At 46.4% G+C, this 26,176-nt stretch overlaps 1 protein-coding gene across 3 annotated transcripts in view; it reads left to right on the top strand.

Annotated features, from left to right (window-relative positions):
- Positions 1 to 26,176, top strand: part of Prkce (protein kinase C epsilon) — a 476,126-nt gene that overhangs the window by 281,698 nt on the left and 168,252 nt on the right. For all 3 annotated transcript variants that reach the window (XM_005324505.4, XM_021725840.3, XM_021725839.2), the window contains exons 3-6: positions 9,047 to 9,206; positions 12,136 to 12,170; positions 12,928 to 13,013; positions 16,131 to 16,260. In XM_005324505.4, coding sequence (XP_005324562.2) covers positions 9,047 to 9,206; positions 12,136 to 12,170; positions 12,928 to 13,013; positions 16,131 to 16,260 — 411 coding nt within the window. The remainder of the gene's footprint in view (positions 1 to 9,046; positions 9,207 to 12,135; positions 12,171 to 12,927; positions 13,014 to 16,130; positions 16,261 to 26,176) is intronic.

The raw sequence follows: 26,176 nt of genomic DNA, 5'->3' as shown, positions 1-26,176 counted from the left end.
TTTCAGAATGTCATTTAAGTGGCATATACAGTCTATGTAGGCTTTTCCCCGCCCTAGCCAACATCATGCTTTGGGATTTATCCGAGTTGCCTTTATTCATAATTTATTCCTTTTTGTTGCTGAGTACAGTTTCACTGTATGAATGTGCACCAGTTTGTGGGTTTATCCATCCCCCAGTTGAGGGAACTTTGGATTGTTTTCAGTTTTTTGGTGATTATAAAGAAAGCTGCTAGGAATATTTGCATATAGGCTTTTGTGTGAATGTAAGTTTTTACTTCATTCGAATAAATCCGTAGGAGTAGGGTTGCTAGATTGTGTGTGCCAAGTTTTTTTCCCAAGTGCCAGAGCCATTTTGAATGGTGACCAGCAAGTGAGAGGCTAAGAATCATCCTGAAGTTCTTCTGCTTAAGGACATGTCAAGTTTTAGGTACTTCTCACCCAGAAATCAACTGGAGTTGTTCTCTTGAGCTGCAAATTGGAGGGTGGGGTGATTGAGCTTTTAAAAAGCCCCAGGAGAGGAGGAGGAGGATTGCTCTGCTCTTGTGTGTTGGACAGGTGCAGGAAGAACCTCCTTTCAGCAGATCATCTGGGTTGGGCCGCTAGCCAGAGAGTCCAGGCAGCTCCAGGATGAAGCTCGACACCTTCCTGAACACCACCATCTTGCTTTCTCAGGAAGCTGGTGAAAGAACAAAATACAGAACATGGTGACTTTGTTTTATCTCTCCTGCCTTAACACACACACACACACACATACAAACCCACACACAGAGACACACACACACTTTTAAGCTCTCCATTCTAGTTTTCTGATAATAAGATTTGATCTGGGCTTTGCTGTAGGGAAAAAAGAATGCATTTATTTAAAAAATGAACAAACAGGGCTGGGGATGTGGCTCAAGCAGTAGCGTGCTCGCCTGGCATGCGTGCGGCCCGGGTTCGATTCTCAGCACCACATACAAACAAAGATGTTGTGTCTGCCGAGAACTAAAAAATAAATATTAAAAATTCTCTCTCTCTCTCTCTCTAAAAAAAAATGAACAAACAAACAAACAAAAACCTTGAAGTAGTTACGTCAACCTTTGCAGCTTCAGGATTGAAGAGGAGAGTGATCTGTGAGAAGAGAATAGATTTCTTCATTCCTGCCCTGAGGTCGACAAGTTCCACAAGCACTCTGTCCATTATAACTGTTTCTGTAGGGTCTTGGGGTGGTTCACTGTGTGAGCGAAGGAAGGTCCATCTCCCCAGGATGAGGGGCGCTTGGGTGGAGGGCAGAAGGATAGCAGGCTCACATCTTGGTCAGTAGGAACTGAAGGACCAGGGAAAGTAGAGTATCTTACCTGAAACAAACCCACCTGCTTTCTGGGAAAGTTATGGGGTCATTTAACCACTTAACAGCTGGGCTCAGTGACTTAACCATCACCTGCACTTCCTGTCACTTTTATTATTTCTCTTTCTCCTTCTCCTTTGTCTTACCAGTCTTCCTTTGCCTTTTATGTTCTTCTTTTTATCTTCGAGCTCTCTGAAACTCTCTTTCCTGCCTAGGTAGTCTAGTAAGAAATATCCACCTGGTCAGCTTCATGGGAACCCTGCCCAGGACTCCAGATTTCTTTGGGAGAGGTCATGATTTTTCTTCTTTAATTTTAATTTTAAAATTAATGAGAGATCCACACTTCCTTGGCAAAGAAGCGGTTTGAAAGGGGGGGGGAACAAACCTAGTACATTGTGGTATTTTGGAAAGTCATATAGGTGCCTAATCTTGAGCAGCTCTCTAGGGCCCACAGTGGGGTATCTAGGGTCACCTGGGCATGAGAGGCTGTGATTGTCAGCACACTGTGTCCATCTTCCTTGAACTCTGCTGCCTCGTGGTGTGGGAGATGGGAATGGCTGATATAAACAGCACTGGAAGGGCGTGGACCTCTCAGTAAATAACCCCATAACCTTTAAAGCTGCGGTGCAAAAAGCTTGCTGTTTATTTGAGGGGGAAGGGAGATGTCAAACTGGGCTTGGCGTTGATAGTACCCCCCTCCCCACAACCACGAGCTAACCACTGGGGACAGACAGATACCCAGCAAAGCCAGGCACATGTAAATACTGCATTCTAAAACACGAACAACAGCAGGACCTGACCCCATGTCACAAAGTACTCAGGTGCCCGAGAGTTCAGCGAAGGCTCGGTTTCCTGTGATTCATCCTGAACATCACTGACACTTCGGGGACTTGGGGCCCCTCCCTTGGCTGGTGTCCTGAGTGGCTGCTGGGAGCCCTCTTTGAACTTTTAGCAGATCTGCCTGAAGGGTGTTTTGCTCCGTGGTTTCCTCCTGAGGTTGTGACTTGCCTTGGGTACCAGCAGCTCCACTGTGACTCCATCACATAACAGAACAGAGAAAGGAGGGGACGACGAAGGAGCGAATGGATCTGGACTGAGAGCCAGTAAACTTCCCCCTCGAGAGAAATCCCTCTCTTCAGGGCTTCCTGCTCACCACAGTGTCCTTGGCACCAGAAAGCATAGGCCAGCAGAACCAGGGTTTGCCTGCCCTGTTTTTCAAACCATTGACACCTGTTACTCAGTTCACACCTGTGCTGTTGGTCCTGCCCTGTGGATATGCAGTGACTTGAAGTGTTTTATTTCTTTCCTATAGAGCACAAGCTAGCCATGGTTTTATTGTCATAACTGGACAGAATATAAGCTCTGGCATAAATACAGCAAAGGTCATTCAGAAAGGGAAGAAGAGCCAGAAGAAAACGGTTTATATTAAATTTGAGATGCTAATCTTGAAATGCCACCCATGCTCCTCTGATTAGATTACACACTGAATCAAACATGCAGACAATCCCAGGCCTCGGTGCTCAGACGCTTCTGAGGCTCATTGTGTGAGTCCGGGAAGATACAGACAACCTAGAACCATCTCTCTGAAGGAATTACTGGCCATTTCCTCTTTCCTGTTTTGAACGTGATTTTTTTTTTCCCAGTGTATTGTGAGAGCACAACATGTAGGATGGACTCTTTGGCATCACATAAATGTTTACTTAATATTTAAAACTCACTGTCATGAAGCATTTGTTTCACTTGAAAATATTATAGCCTATTTTCTTCAGGGAAAATAAATACATAAAAGGCCCTGCTGCTTTGATTTTCAGTACCCTGTCTTGTTTTGCTTTCCATCCTTGCATTTTTAACCAATAAATCCATAAAGTCAAACCAGGGAATTCTTGAGAGCCAAAATTAAACTCCCCAGTGGTCAGGCTCTGATGTGGCCCAAGGCTGCCACTACTAGCTTGGGGTTTGAGCGGAGCCTTATGTCCTCATCTTGATAGTTAAGGAAACAGAAGCCCCCAAGAGTAAATGACTTGTTCAAGGACATCAAGAGAGGTGAAAAGAAGGAGCTCAGGGAAAAGAGGTCTCACAGCGTGCCTCCTTGTGCAAGACCCTGAACATGGAGAGTCGATGGCCAGCCGTGCCTATTGGTGAGTCTGGTCTGAGTCGAGTTGTCACTTAGGTTAGTTTATCCTTGCCACAGGTACCTTAGAAGGAAGTGTGGCCTCCAAGGGTTCTCAAGCCTGAGACTTAGAAATTCCTGCTAGATTTTCCTAAACTGAAAGGGATCCTGAGAAGGCCAAGGTCATGGATATTGATGATTTAGATATGAGGTACCCCCACTCCCACCCCCTAGATCAGGATCCTGTGTTGATGCAGGAATACTGAGAGGTAAAGTGACCAGATTGTGAGAGCCTTTTGAGTTTGAATGGGCTGGGTGGTGACTGCAGGCAGGTGGGGTGTGGCTGTTGGAGGTGGGTCCTTGGGGGTGTGTCTGGGAAGGATGCATCTTCCCTGTGGGCCCCTTCCCACCTCACTGGGCCCTTCCCCCATGACATGGGCCTCACCTTGTGCCCAGAGCAATGGAGTCGGCCCCTATGGACTGAGACCTCAGAAACCATGAGCCCAGATAACCGTTTTCTTCTCTAAGTTGTTCTTTTGGGGTATTTTGGTCACAGCAACAAAAACACAAACTGAAACAGATGCCTGTGACCTTATGTGAGAGCTGCGTTTGGTTCTCTGGGCTCCCTCTCAGTGCAGGAAGAGATGTGGCTCATAAGGGAGGCCACAGGGGATCAGGGAAACCTTCAATGACCAGATCGGCCAGAGAATAACGTGGTGTAGAGTTTGGAGCCAGGGCCCACGTCTCTGTCTTCAGGGTGTCCCTCTGATCTAGCTCAGAAGTCTACCCACCAAGGAGAAGGGAGCAGGTGAGTTAGATCAACAGAAGGACAACTGCATGCTGCAGATCTCTTTTTGCTTTTCCTGCCACCTGCCTGAAACCTGTCGTAGATTCTTCTGCAACGGGGCTGTTAAATATTCATTGGTGTAAAAGCTCCTGGGAGGTTGAAATTTAGAGACTCTTTGAAGGCAGTAGAAGACATGCCGGGAATGTTGCTGAGGGTGGGGGGCCTGGCCGCTTCAGGGGACATGGCTGCTCAGCTTTGTGCCTCTGGTGCCTTCTCGTCATTACACCTGACCAGCCAGGATTTCCCTTTCCACAGAAAGTTTCACCAAAGAGATCTGGCTTGGTGTCCATCTCTCCCCCACGTGGCTTATCCCTTCTGCTGTGTGACAGAGGCAGCAGTCCAGTAGGGGACCTGTGAAGAGCTGGATGGGTCTTCTGGGAGGTCGGCCAAACTTGATTCTGCCTCAAAGGCTGAGGCAAAGGGACAGTCACCCCGGCTGCGCATGGCTGAGTGGCTCCAGTGACAGCCAGGAGCACCCTCCATCCGGAGTGAGTCAGAGGTGTAGGGGACAGGTCTGGACACTCTGGCTGCCCCTTGGGCCTGGCTGTTCACTTGGTTCAGATCCACGGCAGTTGGAGAGCTGATGACGTTTGTCATCTGTCCTGTTCTCCATGGCAACCTCTGGTGCCCTCCACGCCTCTTCATGCCGGGGAGTCCCCCGCAGCATTGCCTGCGACTTCAGGTGGAGAGAAAGCTTTCAAACATCACTGGAGAGCCCTGGAGAACATTCTTAAAACTACGCAAATACATAATCCCAACATCCTCGTGTGGCTTAATTTTTTTTTTTTTTAAATATTAGCTTCGACCCATAGACGTGTCATTTGGGATTGGGTTATTGTTCGCTCTGCTTTCACGGTCTGGTACTATATTTCCCCCAAGTTTCTCTGGTCTTCTCTCAATCTTAAACTCGCTGTAAATGTAATATGATTATGTCATTAGACCACTCTCCGAATTTTTTTGGGCGGGGGAGGTACCAGGGACTGAACTCTGGGGGGCTTGACCACTGAGCCACACCCCAGCCCTATTTTGTATTTTATTTAGAGACAGGATCTCACTGAGGTGAGAACTTTTCATCCTCCTGCCTCAGCCTCTTGAGCTTCTGGGATTATAGGCGTATACCACTTTGCCTGGCCCACTTTCCCAATTTTTAAAAATTTCTTTCTATTTATTTATCTATTTGATACTGGGGATTGAACCCAGGGGCACTTTACCACTATATTTCCGGCACTTTTTATTTTTTTCATTTTGAGACAGGGTCTCACTAAGTTTCCCAGGATCTTGCCAAGTTGTTGAGGCTGGCCGTGAACTTGCCATCCTCCCACCTCAGTCTCTTGAGTCACTGGGTTTACAGGCAGGTGCTACCCTGCCCAGCATTTTTTTTTTAATTTCTATTTGCTGGTTAATATAGCTATGCAGTGGGGAATGTCTATAAGTTATTTAATTATTAGAGTTATTTCCTAAGGAATTTTCAGATCAAAGGACGTGAATCTCTTTGTACTGTTGGCTATGCACTGTGATATTGTTTTCTGAAAATGTATGTCAACTGGCATTGCCTCCAGCAGTGAAAGAATAAATGAGTTTCCTGGTAGCTTGCCAATAGCGGAAAATATCATTTTTAAACAAATGTGTTTCTTTATTAGGTATTAAATGTTACGTCTGCCTTATGTCAAAGCTGTTCTGCTTTGCATTTTTAAAATTCCTGATGAGTGAATATTTTACATTTCTCCTTCCATTCATTTCATGTTCATGTCATTGATATGGTTATCTGTATGGATCCTGAGGGATACATTTGGACTTGTTGATCCTGAGGGATACATTTGGACTTGCTGATACATAGATCTGTGTGGTATTCTTTCCATTTACTCTGAAACTAATTGGGAAGAAACAATCAAACAAGTTCATGTTGTGCAGCATTCTGTAACACAATACCCTGGACACACCATGAATGTATCATAGAAAGAAAGAAAAGAAATTGTTCCAGACTAAGGAGACAAAAGAGATCTGGCAGCCAAGTGTAATGCAAGACCTCCAATGAGCTCCTGGATGAAAAAGAAAAGAAAAGAAAAAAAAAACTGTGAAGGACATTTTGGGAACAATTGGGGAAATTTAAATATGAACTACATACTAGATATGTCATATTAGAGTTTTCTTTATTTTGATATTGTGCTTAAGTAGGAGAATGTCTTTGTTCTTAGGAGGTAAAGGTTGAAGTATTTAGGGGTGAAGTGTCACTATGTCTTGGATAGTTCAGCAAACTATATGTCATATATATTATGTGTAATATATGCTATATTATCAATCAGTATATGGTGTACATTATGCATAATACATAATATATAATATGTTGTTCACACGTGCAAATGTATATTTGCATACTTATTCACTCACACACAATATATTACTCTTACTATGGGCACTAAATTTGATTTTTATTTTATATTACTCTTACAATGGGCACTGCATTTGATTTTTATTTGTCTGATTTTTATTTTCTTCCTTTTTTGGTGTTATATCCAAGAAATCATTGCCAAGACCAATGCCAACAAGCATTTCCCATGTTTCCTCTGAGCCTTATGATTTGGGTCTTTAAGTCTTTGATCCATTTTGAGCTGATGTTTGAGTATGGTATGGGAGGTGTCCACATTCACATTTTTTGCAAGTGGATGTCCATTTTTGTCCAGCACCATTAATTGAAGAGATTATCCTTTCTCCATTGTAAATTCTTGGCATCCCTGTTGAAGATCAATCAACTCTTCATGGTTTAAAAGAGTCAATATTGGGGCTGGGGCTGTGGCTCAGTGATAGAGTGCTTGCCTAGCATGGGTGGGGTCCTGGGTTCGATCCCCAGCACCACATAAAAATAAATAATTAAAATAAATGTATTTTAAAAATAAATAAATAAATAAAAGAGTCAATATTAATATATTGTTGATATTGCCCATATTTCCCAAAGTGATCTATAAATCAAGTGTGATTCCTATCTGAATCTCAAAGCCATTTTTCTTTCAGAAACAAATAAATGAGTCTTAAAATTAATACAGAACCTCCAAAGATTGGGTAGCCATAGAAATTCTGAGCAAGAAGAACAAAGCAAGAGGTATCACACTTCCCGGTTTTTGAAATTATTACAAAACTTCAGTAATGAAAACAATAATTTACTGGCCTAAAATATTATCAATATTATTAATAATTAATTAATAATTAATATTATCAATAATAAAATAATAGTGATGATGATGATGATATTATCAGTAATAATTAATATTATCAATAATGAAAAACAGACATATGAACTGAGGAGACAGAATAGGAGAGCCCAGAAATAAATCCCCACACTGTGGGATAGCAGAAGCTGTGTTTTGAAATGCTATAGAGATCTCTTCTGGTGGTGGATTCTGGGGCCCAGTGGAACTGTTCAGGGATGGGGTGGCTGAGGAACCCAGTGTCTTCTCCCATCACATTATGGTGGCTGCTTCCTTCCCAGCCTGTGGGTGGCAGGGCCCAGGGTGCTTCTGGGTTCAGAGGAATGTGGTAGAGAGGTGTTTTCACCAGCCGTGGACTCTGGTCTACTTTCTTCTATTTCCTTCTCAATTAAAAGGCATGCTAACTGGAGTGGACAGTCCCTCCCTCCTCCTCAGTGGGCACTCCTGTAACAGGGAGATGGTATGAGGACACTTAGCACTTAGCACAGCACCTGCCAGAGGAAGCCTGGTGGCCTCTTAGCCATCTCCACTGCCTTAGCTCAGCCTAAAACATTTATTTCTCCCAGTTCTAGAGGCTGGAAGCCTGAGATGAGGTCCAGTGAGGCCCCTCTTCCCGTTTTGTAGATTGCTCTGTCTCACTGCAGGCTCATGTGGCAGAGAGCAACTCACTTGGTTTCTCCCTCTTGGAGACTTATCCCACCTTGGGAGGATCCCACCCCGATGACTTCATCTAACCCTAATTACCCAAGGGCCAATTTCCAAATACCATAACACTGGGGATTAAGGCTTCAACATATGAATTTGGGGGCAACACAAGGAGTTTCTAACAATCATTATTATTTTTGTTGCCACATGTTACTCCTCTTGCAAAGCGTCCTTAGGCTTGGAGTAACCAAGGTGAGGGAAGAATCTTCAGTGGGGTGGTGGATCTCGAGACTATGAAGGCATCTGCTTTCATAGTGTTATATTTCCTTCTCCTTTGATCTTGGAAAAAAAAGGGATTACTTGATCTAGTCTGAGTAGAAGGGAAAAGGAAGGCTGCAGATTGTTTAGACAGCTACTGCTCAGGCTAGTCAGTTAGGTGAGTGAGAATTCACACCGCTGACTCCTCCCAGCCCACCGCCCACTGTGGTCAGCTCTGTAGTCCTGATTTATTGAGGGAGATGCCCACAGAGGCTCTGGATGAGGAAACAAAATCTGTCCAAGGTCACACAGTTCAGAAGTTGAGCTAAGATTTGAACATTGAGCATTTTAACCTCAGGCTCTTGAAACATGCAGCTGGTATGTGCAGGAAAACTGAATTTGGTTTGGGATGGACTCTTGAAGACACAGGTAGACACAGTGGGAAGATGTGTGTTCTGGGTCTTCCCACCCGTCGGGTACGCTCACTCCATCCAGCTGAGCAGTGAGACCCCTCAAAGCCCCAAATCCTTCAGTAAGCTCAAAGACTTCCTCCCACCCAGGGCTGCCTCCTCATCTAGGGGTTGGCTGCAGCAGGAGGTCAGTATGAAGATGCACTAACTCACACTGTTTTCTTCTCTGCTCTTGTCCTCCCCCAGCCCCTAAAGACAATGAAGAGCGTGTGTTCAGGGAGCGTATGCGGCCAAGGAAGCGGCAAGGGGCCGTCAGACGCAGGGTCCACCAGGTCAATGGCCACAAGTTCATGGCCACCTACCTTCGGCAGCCCACCTACTGCTCCCACTGCAGAGACTTCATCTGGTAAGCCCCTCTCTCCTGGGATCCTCTGGATATGACCTCACTGTGGCAATAAGGTGGGAAGGTGGGGGAGATCATAAACTTCATTTAAAAAGTGCTGATGAGCCAGGCGCAGTGGTGCATTCCTACAATCCCAGTGGCTAGGAGGCTGCGGCAGGAGGATTTCAAGTTCAAAGCCAGCCTCAGCAACTCAGTGAGGTCCTGTCTCTAAATAAAATATAAAAAAGGACTGGGAATGTGGCTTAGTAGTTAAGCACCCCTGGGTTTAATGCCTGGTTCTGAAAATGCTGATGTAAAGGTGGGAGTCGTGGTACACACCTGTAAACCTTAATCCCAGCTACTGGGGAGCCTAAAGCAGGAGGATTGCAAGTTCAAGTCCACCCTGGGCAACTTAATGAGACCCTATCTAAAATTTAAAAGGACTGGGGATGTAGCTCAGTGGTAGAGTGCTTGCCTAACATGTATCAGGCCCTGTTTTCTATCTCAGTACCCCAGCCACATACAAAAAGTGCTAATAATAAACAAATGATGATATTTTATTATAAAAGTTAATAATGAATGAGGTAATGATTTTTTTCACACAAAAACCATTGCATTTTAATTTGAAATGAAGAAGAGATTTCTTGAATAAAAGTCTATGCATGAACAATATAAATGTTGGGGGGTGGTTCTAAGGGTAATTTTGACATCGTTTCAGCATCCTGATTTTAAAGTTTAAAAGATAATCTCGATAAGGAAAGAGCCTTGCCTTCCTTGAATCTTATCACAATGCAGAGCTGACAGGCCCTTGAAGGATTTGATAATGACAGCAAGAATTTCCTCTAATAAAATAGGTTGTAGAGGGCTTTCTGAGATTTCAAACTCTCGCCGAAATTGAAAAATGATAAATTTCAGATAAAATAAATTCTACTGGGTGTATTGAAAGAAATAAAATAGAAAATAAGCAGCATTATGTCTTTATCTGATCACAGAAGTCTGTTCCAGTGGTTAAATGTGTGTGGGTGCCTGGGAAGAGTGAATGGAAAGAAGAAACTGGTTCTTGGGGCCTCTGCTTAGGATCATAACGTATTTAAGGAGTTAAATTTTATAATTGATAATATGGTTATATTTTTAGGAAAAGCATGACTTTTAGAGGAACAAGCTGAACTATTTACAAATTAGCTATGATTTGTTTAAATCTATGTCTGGAATTTGTTTAAAAAAAAATTACCTGGAAGAGGGGAGAAGGGCTAGGGTCGAGATGAGGTGGAGCAGCCCTGGATTGGTAGTTGGAGCTGGGCAATGGGTATGTGAGGGCCCCTTATATTCATTGCTCTACTTTAATATATATTTGAATTTTTCCATAATTAAATGAAAAAAATACCTGGTTGCTGATCTCTGTGATGGAAAGCAGTTTTCAGTAACTTTCTAACCTGGTGGTTCCCAGGATGTTGAGATCTAAAAGGAGCAAGAACACAGCAGCAGTGTTTCGAGTGGCTGGGAAGGCTGCCTGGGGAAGTGGCATTTCTCCCTTCACACTTAGGATTCTGACAGGCAGAGAGGACGACGAGGCCATGGGCCTTTTGAGTGGCGGGAGGAGGATATGGAACACTGGTCTTGGGCTTGGAGGAGAAATTTTAATGAACGTCTACACATGCCAGGTCCTGTTTTTAGGCACTGGAAATATTTAATTAAATTTCCCCATTATCCTATGAACTGTGTAGTATTAACTCTGCTAACAGTGCTGGCACTCAGAAATGGAGAAGAGACTAGTCCAATGTCCTCTAGCCGGGGAGTGTCAGAGGCACAGTTCCATTTCAGGTTGGCCTGACTTTAAAGCTGATGCTTTTCATGACATCCCACCGGGCTTTCTGGAAAATTCTCTGAGCGTCTTCAAAGCTGGTAGTGACGTGGAGGACACCTATGGATCCGGGCTGGACAGAGCAAGGAAAGTTGAGTTTCCTAGTAGAGAAGATTTGAATTGGGCTCTGGGGCCCTCCTGGTTCCTGAGGCGTGTCTCTTGTCTTACCCTCATGGTGTTAACAGAACTAGCCACTGAGGTGGTTGTGGACAGCTGAGATGACACAGCTCAGGGGAAACCTGACAGAAACAGAAGCAGTGGCCTTTCCAGCTGTGACACTTCTCATTCCCCACACCCATTCACCATCTGAGCTCCATTGTTGGTATTTTAGACGTGAATCAAGCGGTTAGTCTCACTGGCTCAGGTCTCCCCTAAGCCTGTGGTGAACATCATAGCCCCAGGTTCCTGGGGTGCGGCCCCCAGTGACTTTTGGCTCCCCCTGCTGGGATGATCTGGAACTGCAGTAGGCTCCCTGACCTGCTCTTACAGGTAGACTGAGGACAGGAATAAGACTAGGTTGTTTTGATTGATTGTTCTATTTCTGTGTTGACTTCCAACCTTGCCCTGGGACCCTCCTCTGGCCATGGAAGGGATCTCTAATGTTAGCCTTCACCCGAACGATAGATTGAAGCATTAGATGTGACCATAGACTGCCTGTAACACTTGGTAGCCTCTGGGATGCTCAAGAAATGTCTGCCAGCCACAGCCCTTCTCCACCATCAGGGAGTGAGTCCTGGCATTGCAAGGCGAGAATGTTTATCTCATCCATGAAGAAGAGAGTGTTGAACTGTCCAAGGCCTGTCCAGAGCAAGCAGGGTCATTTGTATCTCTGGCCCAGCTGTCTGTATAGGAATCCAAGCCCCAATGCTGACAGACCTGACGCCTTCTGCAAGCATTGGGTTACCCTCCAGGGCCCCCTGGCAGCAGGCATTTTGAGGCTCCCTGAGAGGGGGAGTGACATTGCACAGCTCAGCTGGCTCTGTGGCACTTAATACAACAGGGGTGGTGGCCACCGTCAGCTGGCTGTAGGTGTTTATTTTTTGACCTTTAGTAAAATTGTGTTTTCTTAAAGGATTGTCTTCTTCTTTGCAGGGGTGTCATAGGAAAGCAGGGATACCAATGTCAAGGTAAGAGGTCTTTGATAAACTAAATCTTTGGAGGCCCTCGTTGGGTTCAGATGACTCACTTATGGGAGGTGTGTGCCAGGTTGATGACATGGGGACTCTGCAGCATTTGCATGCTTTGATCGTTCCTCTCTAGGGAGCAGGACCCTGCTAGCTTTGTGCCTGAGTGGTCACTTTCAAGTAAGGGAGGTGCCTTTCAGGTAACTCCCACCCGCCAGGCTTCCAGCAAGTTCCCAATTCTCCAGAATTTTGTGTCGGCGGTAGCAGGCAGCACTTTGATCTTTCCCAGTGAGACAGGAGCCTTCAATTAGAGGCTCTTCGGAAACCCCACTTGTCCTGCTCTGGGTCTGTGTGTCCTATCAGCGAGCACTTCTCTTTCTCCCTGAAGGAGCTCCTGACCTGCTCTTACAGGTAGACTGAGGACAGGGCTCCCTAGGAGAGATGGGAAGGAAGCTGGTTCCCAGCCTCAGCAATGCACAGTGAGAAAGTTGCCCAGTCCTCTCAAAACTCACGAAAACTGCCAGTGTCCCCTGGACATGATTGCTTCATTCTTCTCCAGGGCATTTAAGAAACCTTCATGGCTTTGGTGGCAAAATTTTTTGGAAATAACTGCATTAAGGGCTTTAAGTATTAAATTAAGATTCGGTGGCAGAAGGAGAATGGCTCTCCTTGTCCCTCACCGGAGCCCTGATTCCATCTTGGGATGAAGACTTTCTTCTCCAGCCATCACTCAGCCTTCCTATCTCTTTCTGGTTTGCAGTTTGCACTTGCGTCGTCCACAAGCGATGCCATGAGCTCATAATCACCAAGTGCGCTGGATTAAAGAGACAGGAAACACCCGATGAGGTAAATATTTGGAACACTGGAATTCTGTGCTTTCTTCCCTTTGCTGCCTCCAATACAGTCCCCAAGAAAACCTTATCTCTCTGAGATCCTGCTGCCTTCATTGTGTTGATCATAAATGAAGGGAGTTGTCCAGAGTCTTCCGGTGCTGGGCACATGCCGTGGAGTGAGCACAGCTCCCAGTTGGTCTGATGCAAGAGCAGGCAGTCTCCAGAGCTGAAGTGCACAAGGAAAATGTAAATTCCTTTATTTCATTATCTCAGTGGAACACAGGCATGGCCAAGTGACGTAGGTACCCAAGACTCCATACGGGTAATGAACAGAGACAGACAACTCAGGAGCAAGAAGCTTATCTTTAAGGGGGTGAATGGGGAAATAGAGTGGAATGAACCATCCAAGGAACACCTAGGAGGCAGAAATAACCAGGCTGATAATCGTAACCAGCATTCACTAGGCACTTGCCCTGACCTTAAGTACTTTGGCATATGTTATTGAATCCCACAACAACCTTAATGGCATAGGTGTTATTATCATCTGCATCTTAGAGCAGAGAGACAAGAAAGCACAGAGAGGTCAAATTAACTTGTCCCAAGTCACACAGCCAGTATGTGAAAGAGCTGTGTTCAAATCCATGTGGTCTGATTTAGAGTTTGAGCCCTTGACCTCTGCACTATGTTGGTGTCCTGATCTTTGAAACTGGTGTTGGACTGGCTTTAGGGAGGTGGCTAGGGATAAGGAAGCATGAACAGTCAACAGGGAGCCAGGTGTCCCCTAAATGAGCAATTGGAAGAATGATTTTACAACGAGCCCTCCAAAGGAGGTGACAGGTATGATTATGGGCAGCACAGGTGTTATCTGTGTTCAGAACAGTTGATTTCAAAGGTGTGCTTTTAATTCAGGGTGAAATACATACTGTATAATCATAGGTCACTGGAGTCAGGGTCAGAGAAAGACCCTGAGTAGATTTATAATCATCTGGGTTTAGATTCAGGTGGGCTTATAATTTGGCTTCCAAAAGGAGTGATTATGAAGACCTTTATACCTACTTCTTAAAAATGATTCAAAACCAGGTACAAGGGCACATGCCTGTAATCCCCAAATCTCAGGAGGCCGAGGAAGGAGGATCCAGAGTTCAAAGCCAGCCTCAGCAAAAGAGAGATGCTGAGTAACACAGTGAGACCCTGTCTCTAAATGAAATATAAAAAAGGGCTGGGGATATGGCTCAGTGGTTGAGTCTCCCGAGTTCAATCCCCAGCCCCCGCCCCTAAAAAATAATAATTCAATCAAACAAAAATAATATCTTTGCATATAAGACATTTCTCTTCTTGCATCTCATTTTGCTTCCATACCATCTTTGGAAAGCAACAGGTGGCAAGGCTGACACTGAGTCTTCTGTGCCCTGAAGGGTAGACAGAGCCCTGAGTGCTACAGTTGTTTTCAGAGAGTCTCTTGGTTTGGTTAAAGGAGCACGCCAGCACCTGGATTTCCTAACTCCTGATCTATGGTCAGAAACCAAAGAGCATTGTTGCTCTTATTGCTTTCGCAAGAAAATGAAAGAAGGAAACGGCTTGCCTGCTGCCTGACTTCCTTCCTTCCTGGAGACATTCCACTGGGTACTGATTGGGCACTTCCTATATGGCAGGCATTGTGCCAGGTCCATAGAAGCAAAGAACACATGAGTCCTGTTCTCAGGGGCAGGAGTGCCCATCAGGTCCTGCCCATCAAGTCTCATCCTCAAGGAACCTCTGCAGGCTCTAAAGCTTTCCCTTGCTTCCATGGAGCGAAAAGTCCCCTAAGAGTCATGCAGGTCGAGATGGTGACTTGAAATGCATGGCACCCAATTGACCTGCGACCTACTTCTTCCTTCTCTCTTTCCTGATAGATGAAGTGGTGGAAAGTCTCCAGTGAGCTCTGGAGACTCCAAATTTGGTGTGTGTCCAAACTGCCAGGGACTGAGGAAGTAGGGCTCTTGGTGGGGTCAACTGCCTGTCCTGGTGCACCTGCCACCTGCCACCATTATATGCTTCCTGGGGCCAGTGTCCTTCAGCATCAGTGTATTTAACCCATCAGGGTGGTGACTGTGCCCTCTGCCAGGTGCTGCCCATGGAGACCGACCTTTAAGTTCCTTTGTGCAGCCACCTTCTGTGCCATGCCTGTGTACAATGCGTCTGTGTACATGGGCACCACGTGCAGCTCCGAACACCATGCCGCCAGCCCTCCCTCCTCTCAGCAGGTGCTCTGCTGATGGGCCTCTTGGGGCTTTTGCACCTGAGCTTGTGACCAGTCGCCTTCCCTGTCTCGTGTCTGCTGTGCCAGGCTGAGGACTCACACCCGTGCTGCACTGCTATGGTGTAACCAAGGCGTGTGCTGTCTCTGTGTTCGTCACTTTTCTTTCTTCCTCTCTTTCAATCTTACAATTCTTTCTGCCTCTGTTTTCTGTGAGTCCTGCTCACCCTCTTTGTGTCTTCTGCAGGGGGTGTGGGGATGGAAGCCTGGCCTATCAGCTGATCAGCATGTTCTTGATCTCACTGGGCCTTAATTTCCTCATCAGTGAACTCAGGGTCATGATGGTCCTACCCCAGAGAGTGGTGGTCACATTTCACTGAGATACGGTGCCTGGTGTGTGGTCAGCACAATACCTTAGTGTCTGTGGTGTCCATCTTCATGTAATTATTGCTTGTTCTAACAATGACCCTGGTTTCCAGGACACTGCTGGTTTGCATAGTGCTTTACAGGCTCCTTGTGTCCAGCTTGGAGCTGCCAGAAGCCCCCTGCTGGGTGAGGCTTCCCTGTGCGAAGCAGTTCTGAAGGCACACGGTGCTGCCTCGGGTGGCTCAGGTGTGAGGCACACCACTGCCCCGTGATGCGACTTTGGAAGGCCTAAAGTCCTGGGGGGCAGGCGTGGGGGAGGAGGCCGGGCCTTGCCAAGCCAGCCAGTGCAGCAGGCGAGGACCTGGGGCCATCAGGAGTGAAGGCGGGGCCCAGGGGAGGCTTTCTTCATCTGGTGTCTCAGAGCCAAGCCTACAGTGGCACATGCTTTCTGGGGAAGAAGTTCCTGAGGCTCTGGGCCTCCGAGGAGCTGGAGGCCATCGGCTGACTCTGTGCTTTGCCATCCCGCAGGTGGGCTCACAGCGGTTCAGCGTCAACATGCCCCACAAGTTTGGGATCCACAACTACAAAGTCCCCACCTTCTGTGACCACTGTGGGTCCTTGCTCTGGGGTCTCTTGCGGCAGGGTTTGCAGTGTAAAGGTGAGTTGCCCCCTGCTCTCCCCACACCCTCCATGTGTCGATGTCCCCTTTTTTCTCCTGTTCGTTAGAAACAAAAAAAAACAACAACAAAAAAACCAAAAACAACAACAATAACAACAACAACTTTGTCTGAGCCTGGACAGCCAGTTCCAGATTTGGCTGGAGCACTGAGCACAAGCCCTTTTTGGCCCTGGTTGCTGACCATGTTACGGCTCTGTGCAGAGGCCACCTGTGACTGCATGGAGGGAAACATGGTGGAGGATGAAGGCATGACCCACCTAGACTGTTACTGAGCTGGGGACAGAACAAGCCTACAAAAGTGTAGACATAATGCATGTAAGGGGTATCCTGGGGTAGGAAGGAAGACGTGCTTTTGGACTTAGGCTTCGAAGTAAGTAAATAGATAGGAACTGGACTTTTCTCTCATGAGCTCCTTCTTGGAAGGAGCCAGGCTAGGATGCTGTCACAGGAGACATCTTACTGATCCTTCACAGGCTTTGACATGTGAGAGTCTCCCCATGTCCCCAGGGAGGAAACTGAGGCTCAGAGATGAAGTCATTTGGATACATACACAGCTTAACAGAAGTGGGACTTGATCCTTGGACCCTGAGTCTCAGGTTCTTCACTCTGTCCCTCCTGTCCCTCCTGTAAACTGTCTGCTCCAGTGAGTATACTGGGTGGTACAAGGAACAGAACATCATATGGGAACATACTCTGGGAACCTGAATGAAGAATCCAGTTTTATAAGCTGGACTAGCCTATAGGAAGGCTGGACTGTGAGCAACCATGAACCATTGGGTAAGAAGAGTGCATGGAGATTATTTTCAAGTAGTATTTATTGTTTGTACTGGATGTATTAATAAATTCCCAAGGTGGGAGGATTTTTAAAATAGGTAAAGTATAAGGAAATAAACTGAGAACATGGACACATTAGTCATTGACAGGATCCCAGTGAGAAATTATAAAAATTGAAAATGAGGTAATGATGGCAGTGGAATAAAGAGAATAACTTAGAATTTCTGAAGAGGAGTGATTTGTTGGACAGAGCGACCAGATCCCACCAAGGATCGTGATGTGTTGTTCACAGAGATGGGGACTGCATGAGGGAGGACAGGGCTGGAGGCAAAATGGTGGAATAGGTTGGGGATGTGGTCTCTTGAGGTGTCTGTGGGAATCAACACGGAGGTGTCCAGCTGTTTCTCATGGAAACCTGGGAGAGAGTTTGGGATTCGGGATTTGGATTTGTCTGTATCTGGTAGGGGTTACAGCTATTGAGTAGATGTCATCCTCGGGGCCAATGCTTGAGTGGATGGAGAGAAGAGCCAGAGATAACACCTGGGGGAGCTGGGGTGGCAGTTGCCAGCATCCAAGGATGAACCTGCAAAGCCCACGAGAGGGAAGGACCTCACAGATGGGGGTGGGGAGTAGCGAACAGCAGCATGGTAGGAACCAAAAGTGTCAGCGTATTTAAAAAACATTAAAAAGGAAGTGGTGAAGGATGCCAAGTGCTCTTGAGAGGTTTTCTAAGGGAAGATGTGAAACAGGAGATTGGATATAACAATGAGAAGGTCACCATTGACCTCAGCTAGAGCTGTGTTAGTTGGTCAGTGGGATGGAAGCCCATGTGCAATAGGCTAGAGTAAGAATGGAGGGGGAAGTGTTTTCAGAATATTTAGACAATCAGGAATAAAGTAGAAAAGGAGACTTTGTAGAGTCAGAAGAGAGAAGGAACCATTGATACAACCAACCGGGGCAGAGACCAGGTAGGGGAGAAAGCAAGAGAGCCTCACCAAGATGGCGGGGAGGTTGCAGACCAGGTAGGTGCAGGCACATCTCTGGCGTCAGGGTGGGGTTTCAGGGCAACCCGAGTGGGCAAGTCATTATGTGCGCTTTGAATCCATTGACATGAGATTTCCCTTCTTTTCTGAAATGGGGGGAGTCCTTTTTGAAGTTGAGGGGAGAACTGGAATTGTGGGAGGGACAGAGAGAGTGGCAAAAATTGGGAATAGCTACTATGGGGACCAGAGACGATGCTGGTCCAGGAAGAAGTGCCGACTGTTGACACATCTGGGTTCCTTGTGACCTTCCCAGCATCTCCAACGCGGGAAGTGAAGCCTTCCCTGTCTCCTCTCCTGTGTCCTTTCACACACACCACCTTGAACAGAACAGGGCCCACCTGAAATCCTGTGGGCATGAGGTGAAACGCAACAAGGGATGAGGAAGGAAAAAAAATGGACCGGGAATCTCAAATGATTTTTAACAAAGAAGTTAAAAAGCATTTCTGGAAAGGGGTTGCCAGGAACATAGAGCCTGCTTTGGATAGGAGCCTGATGAAGTGATGTCTGGTTGTTAGACAAAATACTAATTATTAATGTAAATGAAAAATCTAAATGAAGGTACTCTCATCCCATAAATATTAACGTTTTAAGTAAGCAGTGCACACACCCAGGTGTTGCTGTTAGGACTGGGTCCCTGGCTGACCCTGGAAGAAGTGTTCCAGGGGAGGTGTTCTCCGTTCTTTTGGCAGGAAGTGTCCCTCTACCTGCTCAGGTAAAGGAGGGGAAAGTGAGATATGTGCTCACAAGACCCCAGGGGAGCAGGCATGGGGTGGGACCACTCAGGAATTAGGAAATAAAGGCTTTTCATTCATTATCACCCAAAGTCCAGAGTTCACATGAAAGTTCACTCTTGGTGTTTCACATTCTATGGGTGTAGACAAATGTATAATGACACAGATTCAACCTTAGAGCATCATACAGAGTCACCTGTCTGCCCTAAAAAAATCTCATCTGTTTATCTTTTCCTGAACGCCAATCTTCTTGGTCATGGCCATGAGGCCAACATGGCCTGCTTCTGCCCAGATCCAAGGCAGGGTCTGCTGCCATGACTACTAAGAACAAATCAAGATACAGTGACCTGTGTGGGAGCCCAGTGGAGCTGAAACTTAAGCCCAGGCACCTTGGTCCTGTGTCTGGCTCGGCTCAGGGCCCTCCCCCACACTCCCTGCTCACGAGGCTCAGCTGGGTCTTCATGGCTGCTGGACCCTGCTGGTGGTCGTGCTGGGCTTGGACCCTGCTGGCTGGTCATGCTGGGCTGCAGCCTTGCTCTCCTGGTGCTGGTTGCATATCAGCCATGTGGTTGCTGCTCTGTGCTTCAGCTTTGAGGCCAGTCCCATTCCTTGGAATAGGTTCCAGTAAAATAGGTTTCTTAAGAGTTTGAACCCAGAAGGAAGGACCCATGAGATTGTCCTGGTCACTCTCCCTTCAGCCTACAGTTGACCATGCCTCCTAGGCTTCAGTATTGTGTATTTACTCTCTCACGGACTGTCTCTGGTCAATGAGAGCACATTTCCAGTTGTGCCTTGTTTAAAGGCAGAAATATTTCTAAGAGTTGCCTGCTTGGGAGATTTTGCTGGTGTGCAAACATCATAGAATGTACTGATGATCAAAGGTGACTTTAATGTCTCTGGGTGATATAATCCTGCGGGACCACCATTGTTTATGTGCTCAGATGTTGATGGGCAGACACTTTGTTAGTGACTGTACTCCTGTTTGACTGGCAGGAAACAGAACTGGAGAGACTGGTGACATGAACAAGGACACACAACCAGGGACTGGCAGGGGACTGGCCTCTGTCTCTAGGTTGTCCTTTCTCTGTCCTCGGCCACAGAGGGGCCAGACCCTTGGAGGATATCATACAATTGCTGGGTAACTGGGCTCTTTAGCCAAGGGCAGAAAAGCACTGGCACCCAGTGCACAGGTGGGAGACCTCATCCCTTTTTTTTGTCCTTGATGCCGGCATCAGCCCTGTCTGAGGCTCTCCACCTTCGTCCCTGGGCCTGTCTGAGCACCACAGCCTGTGAACGCTCTGGAAACTGCTTCTAAGGCTCAGATGCTAGGTCACGAGGCTCTGGGGCATTTGAACGCTTGGGTTTGTGACTTCAGCCCTGCCCCCTCCCCTAGCCTTACTCCCACCTGCACAGCAAACCGGTCTGGGCTCTTTCCCTCCTGTGTCTCAGTTTCTCAGCTGACACTTGTGGTCGGTCCCCCGCACCCCACCCAAGGAAGCCTCCAGTGCTTCACAATTGTTGTTTCCTTCTCAAAAAAAAATATGGGGTTATCATGATGGGATACAGCCCATCCTGTCCCCATTTGTCTTCGGCTCAAGCTCCCGTGCTCACGTCTCAGCCCAGCCACCCCGAAGTCGGCAGATGCTGAGGGGCAGTTTAACGAGACAGCCAGAGCTCCTTCCACAGCTTGAAGTCGCCTACAGGGCCACAGAGACCCTGCTTCATCACAGCTGTCCAGGGGGCTCGGTTGCAGCTCTGTGCTGAGGTGGGAGGAGCATGTGCCTCAGGAAGCCTGACCTGGGAAGTCCTCTTTGGCCTCTACCCCTCTCTGAGATCCATCTTAGTAACTGTTCTGATCTAAGGCTGCGTTCACAAACTGAGGCACAGTTGTCACCTGCTCTCCAGGACATAACCAGTGACAGAACCCTGGAGGAGCTGCAGCCTGTTGAGATCCAGCCTGGGAACTGGGGAAGCTGTCCTGCCCCGCTTTGGTCACTGCCTGCCTGGGTGATCAAATGCAGGTCACCTTAACTGCCCTCCAGTGCCCTCCTGCCGCCCGAGGACAGTCATAAAAGTAATAAAAGCAGAGTGACCTTAGGTACATACCTCAGGGGGTGGCTATGCAGAGTCTCCCTCCCTCCCTTCCTTCTTCTCTTCCTTCCTAAAAAGGAAAAAAAAACTATTTTGGATATTTAAAAAACTAAAAACTTGAAAAAAGATTTTTATTCTCAACATTTTTGAAAATGTCAGCCCTTTACTATTTTTTGAACAGCCAGACCCCTTGTCACAACTTCAAACTTTATTTCTATTTTTATAATTAAAAGAACATAGTAATATACAAATACACCCTCACTGTAAAAGATTCAAGCAAAACTTGAGAGAGAGAGAGAGAGAGAGAGAGAGAGAGAGAGAGAGAGAGTGTGTGTGTGTGTGTGTGTGTGTGTGTGTGTATGAAATATTAAAGTTTTCTTTATAGTCTCTTTGGACTTCCATCCCTAGACTTAATTGCTACTAAAAATTTGTTAGGTGTTTTTTGAGACTGTGTTCACTTACTTCACAACACTTACACACACACACACACACACACACACACACACACACACACACATACACACGCACACACACACACCACAGAGTTTTAGTATCTATTGCTGCAACTTAGTGATGTAAAACAACCCATATTTATTTTATGAGTATCTGCAGGTCAGAAATCTGGGTGCCGCTTGGCTGGGTGCTTTGACCCAGCAATCTCTCCGGAGGTTGAGATCAAGCTGGAAGTGGGGGCTGTGCTCTCATCTGGAAGCTTGACTTGAAGAAGAGCCACTTCCACACTCATTCATGTGGCCCTGGCAACCTCAGATCCCTGCTAGCTATTGGCCAGAGAGACCCGTTCTTGACCACGTGCCTTCATAAAGCAGCTCCCAACTCGGCAGCTGGCTTCTGTCAGAGCGGGCAGTCGAGAACATAAGAGGATGCCCAAGGCTCTAGCCACAGTCCTTGTAACCTCATCTCAAAAAATGACATCTCATCACTTTTGGCATTTTCTACCTAGAAGAGAATCACTGGGTCCAGCACACACTGAGTGACAGGGGGTCACCTAAGAGTGCGAATCCCTGTGGATGGGGGTCACTGGGCAACCCTAGAAGCTGCCCACCTCGTGCACACACATGCCCCCCCCCCAATAAATGCCGTCCCCGCGTCTGTGAGGGCTACGCTGAGCACCCGTTTAAAAATGGACACTCTCATCTTCCATCACCCTCCTCCGCCTTCTTTTTTACTGTGGCACTTAACCACCTTCTAATATCCACTTTACTTATTTATTACATCTATGTTTCTCTCCCCCATCAGAAAACAGGCTCCACGAGGGCAGAGATTTGTGCGTGTCTCTTATTTGCTGCTATTTCCCAGCATCTAGAAAGTGCCTGACACATTGGCACTCAACAAACAAGACATTTGTGAATCGAATCCTATATCCATTGTTCTGTAACTTGATTTTTTTTTTTTTTACTATTTCTTGGAATATTTCCAAGGCAGGACATACAGGGCTACTCCATTCTTTTTATGACTGCTTCATAGTCCACATTATGCAGGTTTAACAGGTTATTTAAATATTGACCTCTAGATGGATTCTTATTGTTTCTTTCTGGTCACTATTTTAATTAAGGCTCCTGCAAACATCTTCATTCAGGCATCTTCATGCCTATGGACAAATAGTTATGAAAGAAAGCCTCCTAGAAGTCCTATTTTAAAAGCCCAACTCTCAATCCTCCTGCCTCAGCTCAGGAGGCTGAGGCAGGAGGATTCAGAGTTCAAAGCCAGCCTCAGCAAAGCGACTCTATTCATTTAGAGACCCTGTCTCTAAATAAAATACAAAATAAGGCTAGGGATGTGGCTCAGTGGAGGAGTGCCCCTGAGTTCAATCCCCAGTAGCCCCGCCCCTGCCACAAAAAAAGCGCCAAGTCTTGTTTTGGTGGTTGAATTACGTAAGGAGGACATAAATAAGGGCACTTTTATTTGTCATGTGTTTGTTGCTCAACAAGCCATGTGAATTGATCACTCTCCCTTCTTGTGCATTGGTATTTAACTTTGCACAGTCAGCAAAAATTCGTATATCATGTCATTGTTTGGGATTTCAGTTCCCTGACATCTGCTGGGCTCCGGGCTCTGGACTGACAGTTTCCATCTGTGCTGCTGAAATATTGCTAACTTACATCAAGCTGGAATACACTCAAAGGCATTTCACCCTATGAGTGAGTAAGGGCTTCATTGAGAACTTGGAGATAAAATATGATTTTAGTCTTCTAGAAACTTCAGGAAGTAGAATACTCCCTGAGCATTAAGTTGAATAATAGACCACAGGTCAAGTAGTGAATCCAAATATTAAATGTGAATAATTCATGGGCGAGAGAGACCAGTACAGCTAGGGTGGTCAGGAAAGGCTTTTGTGGGGAGATACAGCTGGAGCTATACTTGAGGGTATAGAAAGACCTGGAAAGGTGTGGGGGGACCATATCATAGGTGGAGAGCAGGAGAGAGAGGGAGCAACTCGGCATTCAGAACTACAGTGCCACAGAGGGTTCTTGGTTGGTTTTGAGCCTCTTCCAGTGGTGTCTGGCAGTGCCTAGGGACCATGACGAATGTACCCCTTACATGTGGAAGGTGGATGCAAGATGTAGTTTTTGACGAATTCTGGGGAGCAGACAATGGGCCACTCATTCTGGTCTCTGAAAAGTGTTATGATTCCAATGCAGTCCGACTCCCAAGTCTCTTTCTGGGGACATTTGTCCCAGTATGACTCCAAGGGACCACCCCAGGACCTCCCATCTCCCTTCTATCTGGCACTCTGCAGTCATCCCCTCTCCCAACCCTGCCAACGTCCATTACACAATTCCTGTTTCCAATTGTTTGCTGTCTATCTCTGAGCATAGGGTGGCTGATGGTAACCTGCTATGGAATCCAACCATTGTCCTGACTCATCTTCAAATTAGCCTAACGTGAGGAAATGTTTAGATAGGTGTGGTGATGCAGACCTGTCATCCCAGCTACCGGGGAGGCTGAGTCAGGAGGTTTGCAGATTTGAGCCTGAGGCTGTCGCTCAGTGGTGTAGCCTCTCCTTGCTTGAGAGAGGGCCTTGGTTCTACACACGCAAAAACTTCTGCAGCGTACATGGGCCCAACTAATCTCCTCAGGCATGACTTAGCCATTGTCCTTAGAGACTCTGCTTGTTTTAGAAGAATTCCTATTAGCTTGACCCTCCTTGTTGCAATCCTGGCTTTAATCTCATTTACGCAAAGGGTGGAAACATGGAAATGAAGTCTCTCCAAAAGGAGATGAAGGTCACTGTGCTCAAACCACAAGCTGATCTGAGAGGATTCTGCTGCTGAAGCCCCTCCCCACACATAGTAGGTGCTTAACAAATAGATGGTGACTAGCTGGGTAGCAGGGTAGGATTATCCATTTATAAGAGCCCTATCTGGGTCAAGTGGTTCTGTTTTTCCTTGGCACAACTTCATTTGGATGAGACCAGTACAAATGCATGTTAGCAGGCATCCTAGAAAAAGAAGCCTTAAAGGGCAGCTTAGGGCTGAAAGTGGGTTGGCAGCCCAGGGTTAACAGCCCTTGGCTTCTGCCATCTCCATTAGTGACGGGGTAGGGGCGTGGGGGCAGTGACATGCGTAGCTCATTTGACCACATTAAAGTGAATGCTCCTCAGGTTTCTTTTGCTGCCAGCTGGCATGTCTACTTTCCTTTGCTGGTCTGCAGCCTCCTGGTGTCACCTGCAGCCTCCAAAAGCCCATGTTCCCAGTGTGGCTGCCTGAATCATCTCGTGCTCTCAGTCCTCAGCCGGCTTAGCCCTCACCTGCCCAGACTTTTCACACCACTTTCAATGTCATTATCTCATGTCATCCATTTTTAACTGACATGTGATTAGGATTTTTAAAACATATTAAGGCAACTACAAGGCTTTCCTATGGAAATATCAGGGTTTTAAAAAATATGAAACAAAGTCCTCTAAAAAACATTTTCTACTTTGCTGTTCTGCCAACTGGTCACGATCCACGGGTTTGACATTTGGACACTAGAGGGCGCCAGTGGTCAAATTATACCGACCCTTCGCACTTGCCAGGAAATTCTCTGAAAGTGGTCCCTTGGTTCATGTCCTTTCTGATGCTTCACAAAGAGCCAGACCAGGGGCTGGTGGGCAGAGCAGGGAAGATGAGTGCGTGTCCAGCGGCAGCTGTAGCTCAGGGGAGTGTGATGAGAATTCTGAGCAGTGCCGTTGCCTGGAGTATGAGTGGCCCTCGGCCCTAGGACTTTTGGCCAGGCATTACCAAGAGCTCCCTCGTCCAGTCAGCTCCATGGCTGGGTGGGTAGAGCTTTCTTCTTTGTTTTTGTAATCGGAGAAAGCCACTCTCTTACACGCCCCCCGCCTTTAATCCATCTTCTATTGGATAGCTCAGTTGATTTCTCCAAACCAGGCTTAGGGGGCTCTGTGCCGTCCCTCCCTCCAGGCCGATGACCAGGTTATGCAGGGCAAGCAGGAGGTCTGGGCCAGTCCACATGGTTTCATTCTAGGAACAGCTTTGTGTTTTCTAATTGTTCTAATAGGCATTATTTTTTTTTTACAACAGTTTTAGGTTCATAAAACAGAGATTTCCCTTATGCAACCTCCTCCCGCACCCCCAACTCAGGCATAGGCTTCCCAACCATCATTATCCCACACCAGAGTGGCACATTTATTACCAACTGATGGACTTCCCTCACCATACCATCATCATTCAAAGATTGTAGTTTACATGAGGGCTTACTCTTGGTGGTGTGTAATCCCTGCCTTTAGACAAATACGTAATGAAATGTATCCACCATTATAGTAACATACAGGGTATTTTTGCTGCCCTAAAAATCTTCTGTGCTCTGCCTGTTCATCCCTCCTTGGCAGCCACAGAGCCTTTTACAGCCTCTGTAGTTTGGCCTTTTCTATGGGGCCATGTACTTGGGATGGTATCATTTGGAACCTTTTCAGGTTGACTTCTTTTACTTAGTAACGGGCATTACATGTTCCTCCATTCCTTTTCATGGTTTGATAGGGCATTTATTTTTGAGATTAAATAATATTTCAGTGTCTGGATGGACCAAAGTTTGTTTCTCTATTAGCCTACAGAAGGACATCTTGCTGGCTTGCAAATTTTAACAGTTATGAATAAAATTACTAAAAACATCTGTGTGCAGAATTTTGTGTGGACATAATTTTTTAATGCATTTAGGTAAATACCAGGAGTGTGAGTGCTGGAGTACATAGTAAGAATATGTTTTGTTTTATAAGAAACTGCTAAGCTGTCTTCCAAA

The sequence above is a fragment of the Ictidomys tridecemlineatus genome, chromosome 12 (assembly GCF_052094955.1).
Source record: "Ictidomys tridecemlineatus isolate mIctTri1 chromosome 12, mIctTri1.hap1, whole genome shotgun sequence".
NCBI classification, from domain to species: domain Eukaryota; kingdom Metazoa; phylum Chordata; class Mammalia; order Rodentia; family Sciuridae; genus Ictidomys; species Ictidomys tridecemlineatus.
This window is presented reverse-complemented; position numbering and strand designations above follow the sequence as displayed.